Source organism: Lethenteron reissneri, chromosome 9 (assembly GCF_015708825.2).
Source record: "Lethenteron reissneri isolate LAM-NWPU_2019-01 chromosome 9, ASM1570882v1, whole genome shotgun sequence".
In the NCBI taxonomy this organism is placed as follows: domain Eukaryota; kingdom Metazoa; phylum Chordata; class Hyperoartia; order Petromyzontiformes; family Petromyzontidae; genus Lethenteron; species Lethenteron reissneri.
The window spans coordinates 7,898,058-7,910,953 of NC_083787.1; the positions used below are offsets into that span (position 1 = coordinate 7,898,058).

General features: G+C 49.2%; 1 protein-coding gene across 1 annotated transcript in view; it reads left to right on the top strand.

The window, feature by feature from the left end:
* Positions 1–1,634: 1,634 nt before the first annotated feature.
* Positions 1,635–12,896, top strand: part of LOC133340330 (iroquois-class homeodomain protein IRX-3-like) — a 32,950-nt gene continuing 21,688 nt past the window's right edge. The window contains exon 1 of the mRNA XM_061548474.1: positions 1,635–2,788. Within this exon, the coding sequence (XP_061404458.1) occupies positions 2,372–2,788 (417 nt within the window). The 5' untranslated portion in view covers positions 1,635–2,371. The remainder of the gene's footprint in view (positions 2,789–12,896) is intronic.

Sequence of the window (12,896 nt, forward strand, 5' to 3'; positions counted from 1 at the left end):
TGGTTTGATTAAATACATAAAACATGTTCTCACACGCTATCCAACGCACGTAACCGTGTGCCTTAACAATGATTATTAATCGATGATCGTTACATCAGTATGCACTCGGGGGGCGGCGGGGGGATAGATTCATCAGCGCGGCAGGCATTGGCTAATGGTGACACATACATTGGAACATTGATACGTACACGCGTTGGGCTGTTAATATACAAATTAGGATGAGCCCAAAGGCGCGTGCTTGTAATTGGCTCTCGGCTGCCGGGACAGGGCGTGCGCAAAGCATCTCCCCTTCGTCAATTGTCCAAGCGCATTAACATCGAGGGAGGAGCTAATCACGCTCTTGCTCGAGCGAGATACGGAGACGGGGGATGAGAGTGAACGATAGCTGACGGCGAAATAGCCCACAGATGAACCGCAGGGGGAGGGGGGGTATATTTATACTTTGTAAATAGCATTGCCCGAGTACTCTTGACGAACGTGATGAATTGTTCTCATTGTGTCATTAGTTCTCGTGCACCACTGCCAAGCGCAGAATCACAACAACGCGCGCTTTATTTGCAAGGCGCTGAAGATACGTTCTAAGACATCACTGTGACTCGGCGTGCAGCAATGCGGAGGGTGAGGAGGGAGGGAGGGGCTAGCAAATATAAGCGAGAGGTATAGGTAATTATGGGTTAACAGAGAGAGAGGGGGGGGTTAGATGGCTGAGATCGTCAACAATAAGCCAGTTGGAGAGTTACAAGGCGACGGAGGGAGGGGGGGGGGATAGGCACAAACTTGAAGCCAACAATCCGTGTGCCCTCTTGTTTTGAATTTCTGCCAGAAACCACGTAAGCCTGCGGTATAATCTCACGTTATTATTACTAGGCAGGTGTTAATGACGGAGGAGGCTTGAGAAGGAGTGATACCTTCCTTACTATCAAGAAAATTAGTATATACGTGGCCAAACGTACTTATTGAACTCGTACACAGTACAAGCTTAATGGTGCTGTGTGTTGCTGGCCGCTGGGCGTATCGGGTCTTTGTGGCTGTGCGCGACAAAGGGCGAAAGACCAACAACACAGCCCCGTAGCGAGAGAGGAGGAGAGCAGAGCGTGAAATCTTGTGAAATTTTTCATTTAAAAAGGAAGGGGGGCACATAAAGCAAAACATTAAAAAAACACAAAAAACCCGAAATGATGAACGAAGCAAAGTACCGACTACACCGAGCATCTTCTTGTTTCCTCTGATCGTAAAAAAAGAGAAAGAGAATTGGACAGACCGTCGGGGTAAGAGTAGACAGAGCTACTTACACACTGAACTAAGACAATCTGAGGGGCGTGTTAACAAATCTAAAGACGAGAATAGACCCGAGTCGAGGCAGGAGATAGAGAGAGAGAGGGCGGGCGAGCGGGCGGTGGTGGAGCGAGCGAGCGAGAGAGGGAAGAGAGGGTGGAGTGACAGAGCGAGCGAGGAACGCTTGGGAGTGGAGAGCGCGGAGAGGAGGGAGATAGGGGAGGGGAGGGAGAGAGAGAAGGGGAGGAGGAGAGGGCGGAGAGAGAGAGGAGTGGGAGGGAGGAGAGAGAGGAGTGGGAGGGAGGAGAGAGAGGAGGGGGAGGGAGGAGAGAGAGAGACGAGGGGAGGGGAGAGCGAACAGGACTTCGTCATTCCCCGACAAAACTAATAATCTCCGCCGACCTGCTGAGACCTTTCACGACCTCCTCCAGAAATCAATATCGCCTACAGCGAGGCCGTCACAGCGCGCTAAACGGAATCTTAAAGGAACACTTTACATTGCTACTGTGCTGCTGGTGCCTAGGCGGTGCTGTTGCGAGTGGTGTGGTACCCGTGCGTATGGCACGCTGCGCGCCGTGCTGCTACTACTGCTGCTGTTGTTGTTGTTAGAGCCCCCAGTGCATGGGTAGCGAGTGTCGTTGCGAGATTGCGTTCACCTGCGGAACGCGTATTAAAGTTTGATCAGAACACGCAGCGAGAGAGAGAAGCTACATCGAGATTAGCCCAGAGTGAGTCCACTCGGCGTGCTGTAGACTACACGGAGAGAACGCGTTCTGTAAACACTACGATCATCTGGACTTGTCATTTTTTTTCCTTCCCCTCTGGCGGGCACTTTTGCTTTTTTCCAACAAGGCAACGAAAGCGAGGCGAACGCCTAAACAGAAGCAACCTCTTCCAAGCTGCCGCCAACAGCTGCTGCCGAGTACGCGAACAAAAGCGAGACGCGCTGCCCAAGATAAACGTCGCGCGTTGCGCCAACACGACTTTGCCGACAACTCGGTGCGTGCGTTGCGTGCGCATCGTCGGCGTGGGCTCTTTAAAGAGTGTGACAACGATCAAGTCGTATAGCGAGGCGGTCATCCGCGCATAGAAGAACATGGCCTTCTCACAGCAACAGCAGCAAGGATATCAGCTCCGATTTGTACAGCAGCCCGGCTCTCCTCCCTCGCTTTACGCGGGACTGGCCGGCATCGCCGACAGACTGCCGCTGCCTCTGCCTCATCCTCCTCCTCCCGCCGCCGTGGGGTCGGCCACGTCTCCTCCTTCGCCCGTCCGGCCGTCGTCTCAGCCGCAGAACCCCGCGCAGCCATCCCACCATCATCACCACCACCATCACCAGCATCAGCACCACCCGATCCCGCCGACTTCGGCGCCCGCGCCTCCTCCTCCTCCTCCGCCGACCTCTCTGCTCAGCCTGTACGCGGCGGGCTCGTACGGCGCGCATGGCTACTACATGTCCTACCCGGCAGCCGGGCCCATCGGAGGCGCCGACCTGGGGCTGTTCCCGCATCTGGTGGGTGGGTGGGTTGGGTCCGTGCGTGCGTGCGTTTGAAGGGATGGGTGAGTTGGTGAGCGAGTCGGTGGGTGAGCGAGTTGGTCGAGTGGTTTAATGAGTTAGTGGCTGAGTTGGGTGGATGAGCGAGTGGGTGGGTGAGTGACTGAGTGAGTGGATGAGCAAGTGAGCGATTGGGTGGGTGAGTTAATGAGTGAGTGGGTGAGTGAGTGAGTGAGTGGATGAGCAAGTGAGCGATTGGGTGGGTGAGTTAATGAGTGAGTGGTTGAGTTGTTGAGTAAGGGGGTTGGTTCGTTAGTGAGTGAGTGGTTTAGTTAGTGTGTGGTTGAGTTGGTGAGGGAGTAGGTAAGTGAGGGGATACCAGGGTGAGTCGGTGGATACGCGAGTGAGTGGGAGAGTTTGTACCTGAGTAAGTTAGTTGATGGGAGTGTGATTATGTGAGTGAGAGATGGTGAGTGGGTGGGTGAGTTGGAGGGAAGGTGAGTGCGTTGGTGAGCTGGTAGATGAGTGACCTGGTGAGTTAGGTGAGTTACTAAGTAAGTTGCTGAATGATTAGTTGAGTTGGTTAGTGAGTTGATGCGAGCTTGAGTTGGTTAGTGCACGAGTGATTTAATTGATGAGTTGGGGAGTTAAAGATTGAGTTGGCGGGAGTGGTTATGGAGTAAGCTGGTGGGCAAGTTGATGGGTTTGGTTCTTGATGAGTGGATGGTGAGCGAATGAGTCGATGAATAGGCGATTGAACATTTGGATGAGTGAGCGAGTTGATGGTGGGTGAGTGAATGAGTAAGGTAGGTCAACGAGCGTGTGAGTGAGATAGTTTGTAGTTGACGGAATTAAGTGGTGGGGGAGGGAAAGGGTTAGGCAGTGGGTGAATGGTTCAGTTGAGTGAGTGAACGAGTTGTTGAGTGAATTAATGAGCAAACCGAGCTGGTAAATGGATGGACGAGCGAGTGAGTTGCATTCTGGGTAGATGAGTGAGAGTGGGTAGATGTGCGAGTGATCGAGTGAATATATGGGTAAGTGTGCGAGTGGGTAAGCCCATCGATGAGTTTAGTGGATGAATGAGTGTGGGTGAGGTATTAGTGTGAGTTGATGGGTGGAAAGGGAAGCGAATGGCTGATTAAGTGAACCGGCAGATGGGCGCGTGTGTGGATTAGTGAGATAGAGTGAGTGAGCAAATGATCGCGTGTGCGTTGGTGAGTTAATGGGTTAGAGTATTGATCACTGGGCGAGCGCATGAATGACCAGGTTTGCGCGTAAATTAGCAAGCGAATTGGTGAGCAATTGAGTTCGTGGGTGAAATAGCAGGAGTGAGTGTACGCGTATGTGCGTGTATTATTATCGAGTGTACTAATTACGTCGAGAATGAGTTTGCGAGAGGGGGATGAGCGAGTGTGTTCACGTGCGCGGCAGATGTGATGATTCATTGCTAATGGAGTGTGGACTAGAATCGTAAATGACCGAGTGCGCGTACATGCGTTCGGTGTCGCGTGTGTGTACTCGAATTAGGTCGACTCGGCCGCAAATGAGTACCTAGTGTGGTGTGTAAACATCGCCGCGAGGGAGACAAAGGCGGTCGGGTGTGCCCACCCCATCGCGTGACGTGCCGTTGCGGCCTTGATGTGTGCTCGCTCTAAGCACTTGTCCGAACAGTGTGCTACGGCTATAGGGTGATCTTTGTCTCTATGCGCGAGTTATAGTAACGGCGGTTGCACGACCGAGTGAACGAATTGAAGAACGAATGGAATGTGTTGGCGAACGAGTTAGTAGATGAGTGACGGCGAACGTGTGAGTGAGTAGATGATTGACAGGAAAAGAGGGGGGGGAGTGAATTGTGAGAACGGGTGAGTGAATTCTGGGGGGGGGGGGGGGGGTTGAATGAGCAAATTCACTGGCGGGCAAGCGAGTGAGCGAGCCAGTGAGTGAATGATCGATCGTGAATCTGTGAGTGAGTGAATTATCGATCGTGAATCTGAGTGAGTGAATGATCGATCGAACGAGTTGCGTCTCGAATGAGCGACTAATGCGGCTTTTGTTAACCATGTCAACCGTGTACACGACAACGCATGCCCGCTTCCTTGTCGAATCAAACCAGGCGATGTACACAAACTCACCTGTACGTACAAAGACACAGATCCCCCGTATAGCCTTAACAGATTGTCGGGGCAAGTGCCGTCACCATACTCGGACGCACATCAATTGAATGCACTCACCGCACCCACGGTTTGTCTCGTGCTAATCCCGTGCATAGCGCCGTGCACGTGGAAGAACTGACGGGCTTGACGATCCACAGAATTCGCACAGCACAGACAATTGGTTGTAAAATGATTTAGCGTTCACACGAACACGGCCATGGCAGTGTGTTAACGTCAATGCCGTGTCACGAAACGTAGGAGGTTACGGGAGCGCATAGCGTACAGCATCATTATATAATGTATCGAGTTACATAATGTTGATGATGTACGTATATGTGTACGCGATTAATCTATCTCACACGGTATATATATATTTTTTTAAACACCGCGTGTATAATACAGGACACATAGTGATAAATTAATAGGATGTTGTAATATATTTACCACCCGTGTTGTCAATCCACTGCTGGATGAGGGGGGGCAAATCTTAATTTGGAGCTTTCGTGACTGCAGGAATTACTCTTTGGTTCTTTCGGTAAAGTCACGCCAATGCGAGTCGTGGGGGTCATTTGTCCATACTTCACCCCGCTGGTCATCTTGTAGGGCGAATTAAGAATTAAATCCAGTTGCGGGTGCTAAATAATTATGATGATGCACCGCTACAGTTTGTTTATTGTACATGCGATACATTAAAATCGCGTTGTTGTATTATGATAGACGATATGCCGTGTATGTTACCGTGAGCAGGAACATATGTGAATTATAAGATGTGTAATTGCACGCCTTTGTCATGTGTGTCAGCCGTAGAACACGAAGTGTTTTGTTTACGCATTGGCAATGCTGCATTCCCACGCGCATCAGCCAAGCCGTACACATTTATACATGCGCGTGTGTGTGTACGTGTGATTATCTGTGTGTGTGTACGTGTGATTGTGTGTGTGTACGTGTGTGGGGGGGGCGGTAGTGTAGTGCTTTTGGTGCGCTGCGCTACGAACCCGGCGACCCGAGTTCGATTCCCGCTCACGGCCAACACCGGTGACGATTATTTGAACCGGTCCTGGGCCTCCCCTAGGTCGACTCGGCCTCAAATGAGTACCCGGTCCGGTGTTGTAAACGTCGCCACTGGGGAGACAAAGGCAGCAGGGCGCGTGGTGCTCGCTAACGGCACTTGCCCCACAAGTCTATGAAGCCAAGGCTGTATGTTGTGTACGTGAGCGTAAACAACGCAATCTGTGTATTTGAAAATGTATGCATCGGGGGTTCATTGTGCATCCAAATTTCTAAAAAGTACATTTGAACCGTGATATAAAGATGCACACACACATGACTGCAGTAAATATACATATACGTATCACAACCTGTACATACAACTTTATATAGATACGTGTGTATTATATAAACAGCATACGTTCACACATTCAGCGTAATTTACATCATGCTTCCACACGTATTATTCATACGTGTGGATTACGCCAGATTGTCTGTGTGCACTGCGTGTGCTTAACGTGTCGGTGTACGTGGTTCCTATGTAACTCAGCGCGCATGCACGCATACACAGAACCTATATCATACATTACCCAACATTTTAATGTATACGTGTGGATTATGCGAATATAACTCTACGTATACGCACACGCTGGCGTGTTTACACGTCCGTGTAAAAATGGGTGCTTCGGTTCGACGAATCGGATTGTATCTGTGGGATACGGTCGAGTTTGTTCTTATTCACTTCCTCGGAATCAATAAACACTGGGAGGGAGGGGGGGTCTCAAAGCAATTTTTGTTCACATTACAAAAGTCGTTGTAACACAAAGTCCGGATCGGTAGCAAACAAAAACTACACGAATTATTGTCTCGAGAAGGGAAGTCCTTTCGTCGTGGCGAGCACAACTGGACATTGGCATCTGACATCCCTGGACATTGGCATGATATGCTAGAATAGAGTTGTGAATGAATGACATTATTAACGACCGCGTATGAAGCGCGCGCGTGTGTGTTTTATGGTGTGTGTGTGTTTTATGGTGTGTGTGTGTCGACTCGGCCTTAAATGAGTACCTGGGGCTGTGTGCAAACATCGCCACTGGGGAGACAAAAGCGGTCGGGAGTGGTGACAGCCACCAACCCCCCCCCCCCCTCGTGTGCCGTGGCGGCCTTCATAGGTGCTCACTAACAGCACTTGCCCCAACAGTCTGTTACAGGCTACACGGGGAAACTTGGTCTTTGTGTGTATATACTGTATACCAGTGTGTGCGTTTTAGTATCAATTGTTGAGTGGTGTATTTGTGCGTATTTTACGTGCACTATTTATATTTTTTTATTATTATTATATAAATATAATTTTTGATATTAATGAGAATCAAAAACTACGGTAAACGGGTGATGCGTTTGAATAACCAACTACACATATACATAAACTAGCAATTGATATAACTTTACCGGTATATTTTACATATTTCGTGTGTGTACCCTATGGTATGTATGTATCACGCTGTATTTGATAGTGTAGGCAAGTGTACATTGTAATGCGTGATACATTTCTACTTTATATACGTGTGTGCATCGTATATGTGTCAAACGAGCGAAACGCATCTGTATACGAGTACACGTGTATGTGATCTAATTATTGTACTATACTTCTCACACGTCTCCGCTGTGAGCCTTCACCAAGCCGTAGTGACCACCGCGGTGAACTATGGTCAAATAACTCTCCGCTGCCCGTGCGGCAGCGGCGTGGGGAGGAGACACTCATCCAGCAGTGGATCGACAAAGGGATTGTAGATCTAAGTGCCTGGACCGTATAGTTGTACGTTGTACGTGTAGCGTGCGTCTCATGTACATGGCACCACGGGTGAGTGTGTGTTGCCAAAGGGAAGGTTAGGTCATTGACACTTAGACCGACTGTGAATAACTAGCACACGCAAAGATGCTCCTATAGCCTTCAGGGATTTCTGGGGCAAGTGCTGTTAGCGAGCAAAGCAATGAGAGTTGTTAGAGCGCACAAAGGGTTGTGGTGTGGCGAGGTACATGTTAAGGCCCAGCCGACCTAGCGAAAGGCGCCGGGTCCTGTTCAGATATTTCGTCGCGAATCTTGCTCCGTTTGGAGCGGGTATCGTAGAGCGCGCGCCGCTCCGCGCAACGATCACTAAGACGCACCTCCCTCGTATCGCCTTTAACGGACTGGGGCCAATGTTTACATCTCTCACCGGTTACTAATTTGAGGCTTAGTTGACCTAGGGGTAGGCCCCAGGATCAGTTCGAATGATCCATCGCTGGCGTCTGCCGGTGAGCGGGTGGGTTCGTAGCGCAGCGCGCTGATCGCTTCGCTACCGCTCCCCACTCTGCACACGCGCGCGTGGCGCTTGCACGCGCTATGATTGTAATGTGTACATAACCTTACACACTCGCAGGCACAATGCAGCATTGTGCTCGCGAGTCAATTAATTGCGCTTCGAGTCGTGCAGCGACTCCCGCCGCTGCTGACGTCCGCGCGCGCTGCGTCAACCGCGCTGTGCCCCCCCTCCTCTTCCTCTTCTTCCACCCCTGGCCGTGTCGGAAGCGCTTCCACACTAATCTTAGTTAATCTTGACACACACACACACCACACACTACACACATACATAACGACAACGACCCCCCCCCCACCCATATCCTTAAACAGACTGTTGGGGAAAGCGTTGTTAGCGAACACCTATGAAAGCCGACACGGCACACGAGGTGGGTGGTTAGCACCACTCCCGACCGCCTTTGTCTCCCCCAGTGGCGATGTTTACACATCGCACCAGGTACTCATTTGAGGCTTAGTCGACCTAGGGGAGAGGCCCAGGACCTGTTCAGATACTCGTAGGGTAGTGCGCTAACCACTGGGCTACCGCTCCCCACAATTGACACATAACGTACACAATAGACACATAACATGCACAAAGACTTACATCCACACACATGCCCCCACACACGCGTGGCGTACACAGCCGTGTATATTGCAGATACACACGCGCGCACGCATACTGATACGTATCTAGATGCGCACAATAACGTACGCGAACATGCACGCGTAGCTACATACATACACACATACATATGCACACACGTAGAAGCGCGCACGTACCGATACGGTACACACGTGTGCCTATCTCTACAGATAGTACAGAAGATACGTACACGCAGTGTAGGGACATACATATAGTTATACACACGCACATTCAAAATACAGATACACACACACACACATATTACGCACACATACTCAGATGCCGTATAGGGCTTAGACTGTTGGGGAAAGCGCTGTTAGTGAGCACCCATTAAGGCCGGAACGATGCACGAAGGGGTGATGTGATCAGAACCACGCCCGGATGCCTTTGTCTCAGCCACACACTCCCTTTAAGTCTGAGTCGACCTAGGCGAAGGGTGGCGGGAGGAGGTCAAATCAAGGACCAGTTCCGATATTCGCCGCCGGAATCGAATCTTGGGCCCCGCTGTGTTCGTACGGCACAGTGCGGGTAACCACTACGCTACCGCCTCCCCACCCCCCAGACAGACAGACGGTCCCACGTGGCACGTGTGCATCGCAGCGGGAAGGCAACGTGTATTGGCCATAGGTCGCGTTATGTAACGCGATACGCGTGTGTGTACACATATACACACACATACACACACGCGTATACTCTATAGCCCACCTACTCTACTCGAACGTAAGGAACAGTTTATTAGTCAATAATATGAAATGGTGAATGTGAAGACGAGAGGCTGTTTGACCGGTACAAGTTAAATTGTGGTATTCGTAAAGAACGCGTCCTGACGTTTCGTGTTCCTATAAGGTGCACACGCTGCGTGCCACTGCTTTGCTCACAGTGTACACACACACACACACACGTTGAACATTTGACGCCGGTGTTTTATTTTAGTTTTCACCTACTTGTTTACGTAAATTCCGCGTTCGTTTGCGTGCGTCTCATTGAGTCTTAAATAAACGCGGTATGATTTAAATAAAGCGAGGGGGAGTATTAAATATATTTAGTTTTTGATTTCGTTACAATTTAAGCGTTTGGCATGCGTCGCATATATCCATTCGCGTGTGCGCACCACGGCATGCGTGAGCCCAGCAACATTACGGGGAGCAATTTGCGTCGAAGTTTTATTCCCCCACGTTACGTATTCACGTGCGGGTATAAAAACCACAAAAAATAGTTACAACAATAATTATCTGGTCATCATTATCAGCAGTAGCCATGGCCAATCCACTGCTGGATGAATGCCCACCCCACCCCACCCCAAGGCCTCCCACGAACTGTCGCTGCCAGCTCTGGCGATCTTGCGATGTACCAATCAGCCCAAAGGATAAAGATCCCCCCCCCCCTAAAGCATGAGCTGCCGGGTGGCCAGAACCACGCCCGACCGCCTTTGTCTCCCCAGTGGAGATGTTTCCACGCGGCACCACGTTACTCATTCGAGGCTGAGCCGACCTCGGGGCGAGACCCAGAAACCGGTTCAGTTATTCGCCACCGGTACCTGGACGTGAGCGGGAATCGATACCAAATAAATCTCGCGGGTTTGGCCTGCAGGTTGAGTTCGTCTCGCTTCGTGCGAGGTTGCGATTTAAAGCGATCGTCGTGTTTTGCAAGGGACGACGAAAAAATGCGAAACAAAATGCGTTGACGCGACACACTTGACGAGGCTGAGTGACTCTACGTTCAAAATCGCGTGTCGTATAAAATGCACGGTTCGTGCGAAAACAACCGCATGCGATTCAGCAAGTCTGCGAACGTCTAATAAATACTGTCATCTACCGTGTTATGTAAAACGCAGATAAAGAAAACATTACAGTATAAATCAATGTATTTGTGCGCGGTGTGTGCGTGTATATTATAAGATGGTTTTGAGTATGTATACGTGCGTGTTCGTTATATTTTCAGATACCTGTTTTAATACAAATAGTTTGCGCAATAATAATCGGATTATTAAGTCGTAAATAATTCGCGCATTACTCCTCCCAGATCTTTGAGTGGGTTATAATTCCAGTGTTGGCAACTAAACCCTACAATTAAAAACAAATATATATATATATATACAGTATATGTGTACGTGCAGTCTACACTCGTGTGTGTGTGTGTGTGTGTTTTTCGTTCCCACCTCACAACAGTACTGCTCTGTATCTATCTCGACAGTCTATACGGGGCGAAACGTCGATCTATGTTTGTGTATTTTTGGTTCCTTTTGTAATTATTCGGCTGCAATATGAATCGTTGTTTTTTGTTTGTTTAGAATTTATATATATATTCGCTGAAAGGGCACAATGCGTAACTACATTTGTATCGCAATACAACGAAAACATAACCGATGGTGTTTATATAGAAACCAATTATTCTATTTTGATGCAGTATTCGAATTAATGTTAAATGTGAACGCGATTGACGTAGTGTTTGCGTACAATACGCGTAAGCTTGGTGAAACACGTTACATCGATTTGTCTTTTTTGTGACACGTGTGATGTGTTGTTCTTGTTTTCATTCAAACGTGTTTTGTTCTCAATGTATTCATATACATTTCGCGAGCTATTATAATAGTGCTGCTGGTTACTGCCCGTTTGGCGTTTCGTAATTTTGGGACCGACTTGCGCTTGACAAAGCACGATTGAAAAAAAGTAAAAGTCAATATTTGTTTACATTTTTGTTTCTATACACTTATTTAAGATGATAAATGTTGGGCTTGTGTAGGCGTGTACTGTGTTACCCGGTGTGTGGTTTCAGACTTAACAGGTGCTCGCTAACAACCCACAATGCTAAACATTCAATGCTTGTCTTTTAAATACAATTGAAACGAAATCATCGTTTTGATTGACCGTATTTCGCTTAAAAGTTCTCCCACGCAAATGTAAAAATTCGTACAATGAGCACAATTAAATGAAGGAAATCGAACGAGATCATTATCAGTCGACATAGTAAAGATATATTGTTATTATTATATTATTATTATTATAATATTACTTTTCACATCTCATCGTCATCCATACTCAATCCACTGCTGGATGAAGGCTTCCCCAAGCCGCCGAAATATCTCACGATCACGCGATGCGCATTGAAAACTACACAACGAACATGGGTTACACATTATTTTCTTCCTATTCCTAAGAGCGCGTTCGATCATTACTAAACACAACGGATCCTCGCGTGTTTCGCCTTTTCAGATTGTCAGGACAAATGCTATTAGCGAGCTCCTATTTCGGGGCACAGGGGTGTGGCGTGACGAGGCCTACGCCCAGCTGAGTCGACCTAGGGGAGCGTCTTAGGGCCGGGTCAGAACTTCGCCGCCGATGTTAGCCGTAGGCGGTAATCGAATTCGGTTAGCCGGGTGTGTAGCACAGTGCGCTTAGCCACCACTACACCGCCGCTCCCCTCTAATTAACCCACACACGCGCGCGCACAACGCACGCACGCGTGTCTATATTACAGCAATAGGCGGGACTACATTGCGACATCGGCTTGTTGTACACGTCAAGCGGTACCCACCCGGCGTGTGAGAACAGCTACACATGACGCCTCTTTGTCACTCCACTGCTGGATGAAGGCCATCCTAATGCTGTACTATGGGGGGTGGTTTGGCCATTCCTCGCCACCGGATATCGCTCGCCACTGATGTTAGCCGTGAGCGTGAGAATCGAACTCTGTTTGACCGGGTTCGTAGCGCGGTGCGCTAACCACTGCGCCACCACTCCTATTATAATTAATTATAATTCCCCTCCAAAACTGTAGGGATGTGTACCGTGTGTCGTTTGCGTTACAGGATCGCGTGGAGTGGAGTCCCCCGTGTTAGGATCACGTAACACGGATGTCGGCTTTGAGAGGTGGTGCAGTGGTTAGCACGCAGCACGATGGGCCTGGCCAAACCGATTTCTATTCTCAGCGGTGCGCGTGATATCAGCATTGTATTCTGCCCGCCTCCTTCACAAACCCGCACTGACCAGCGTGGTGAAGTATGGT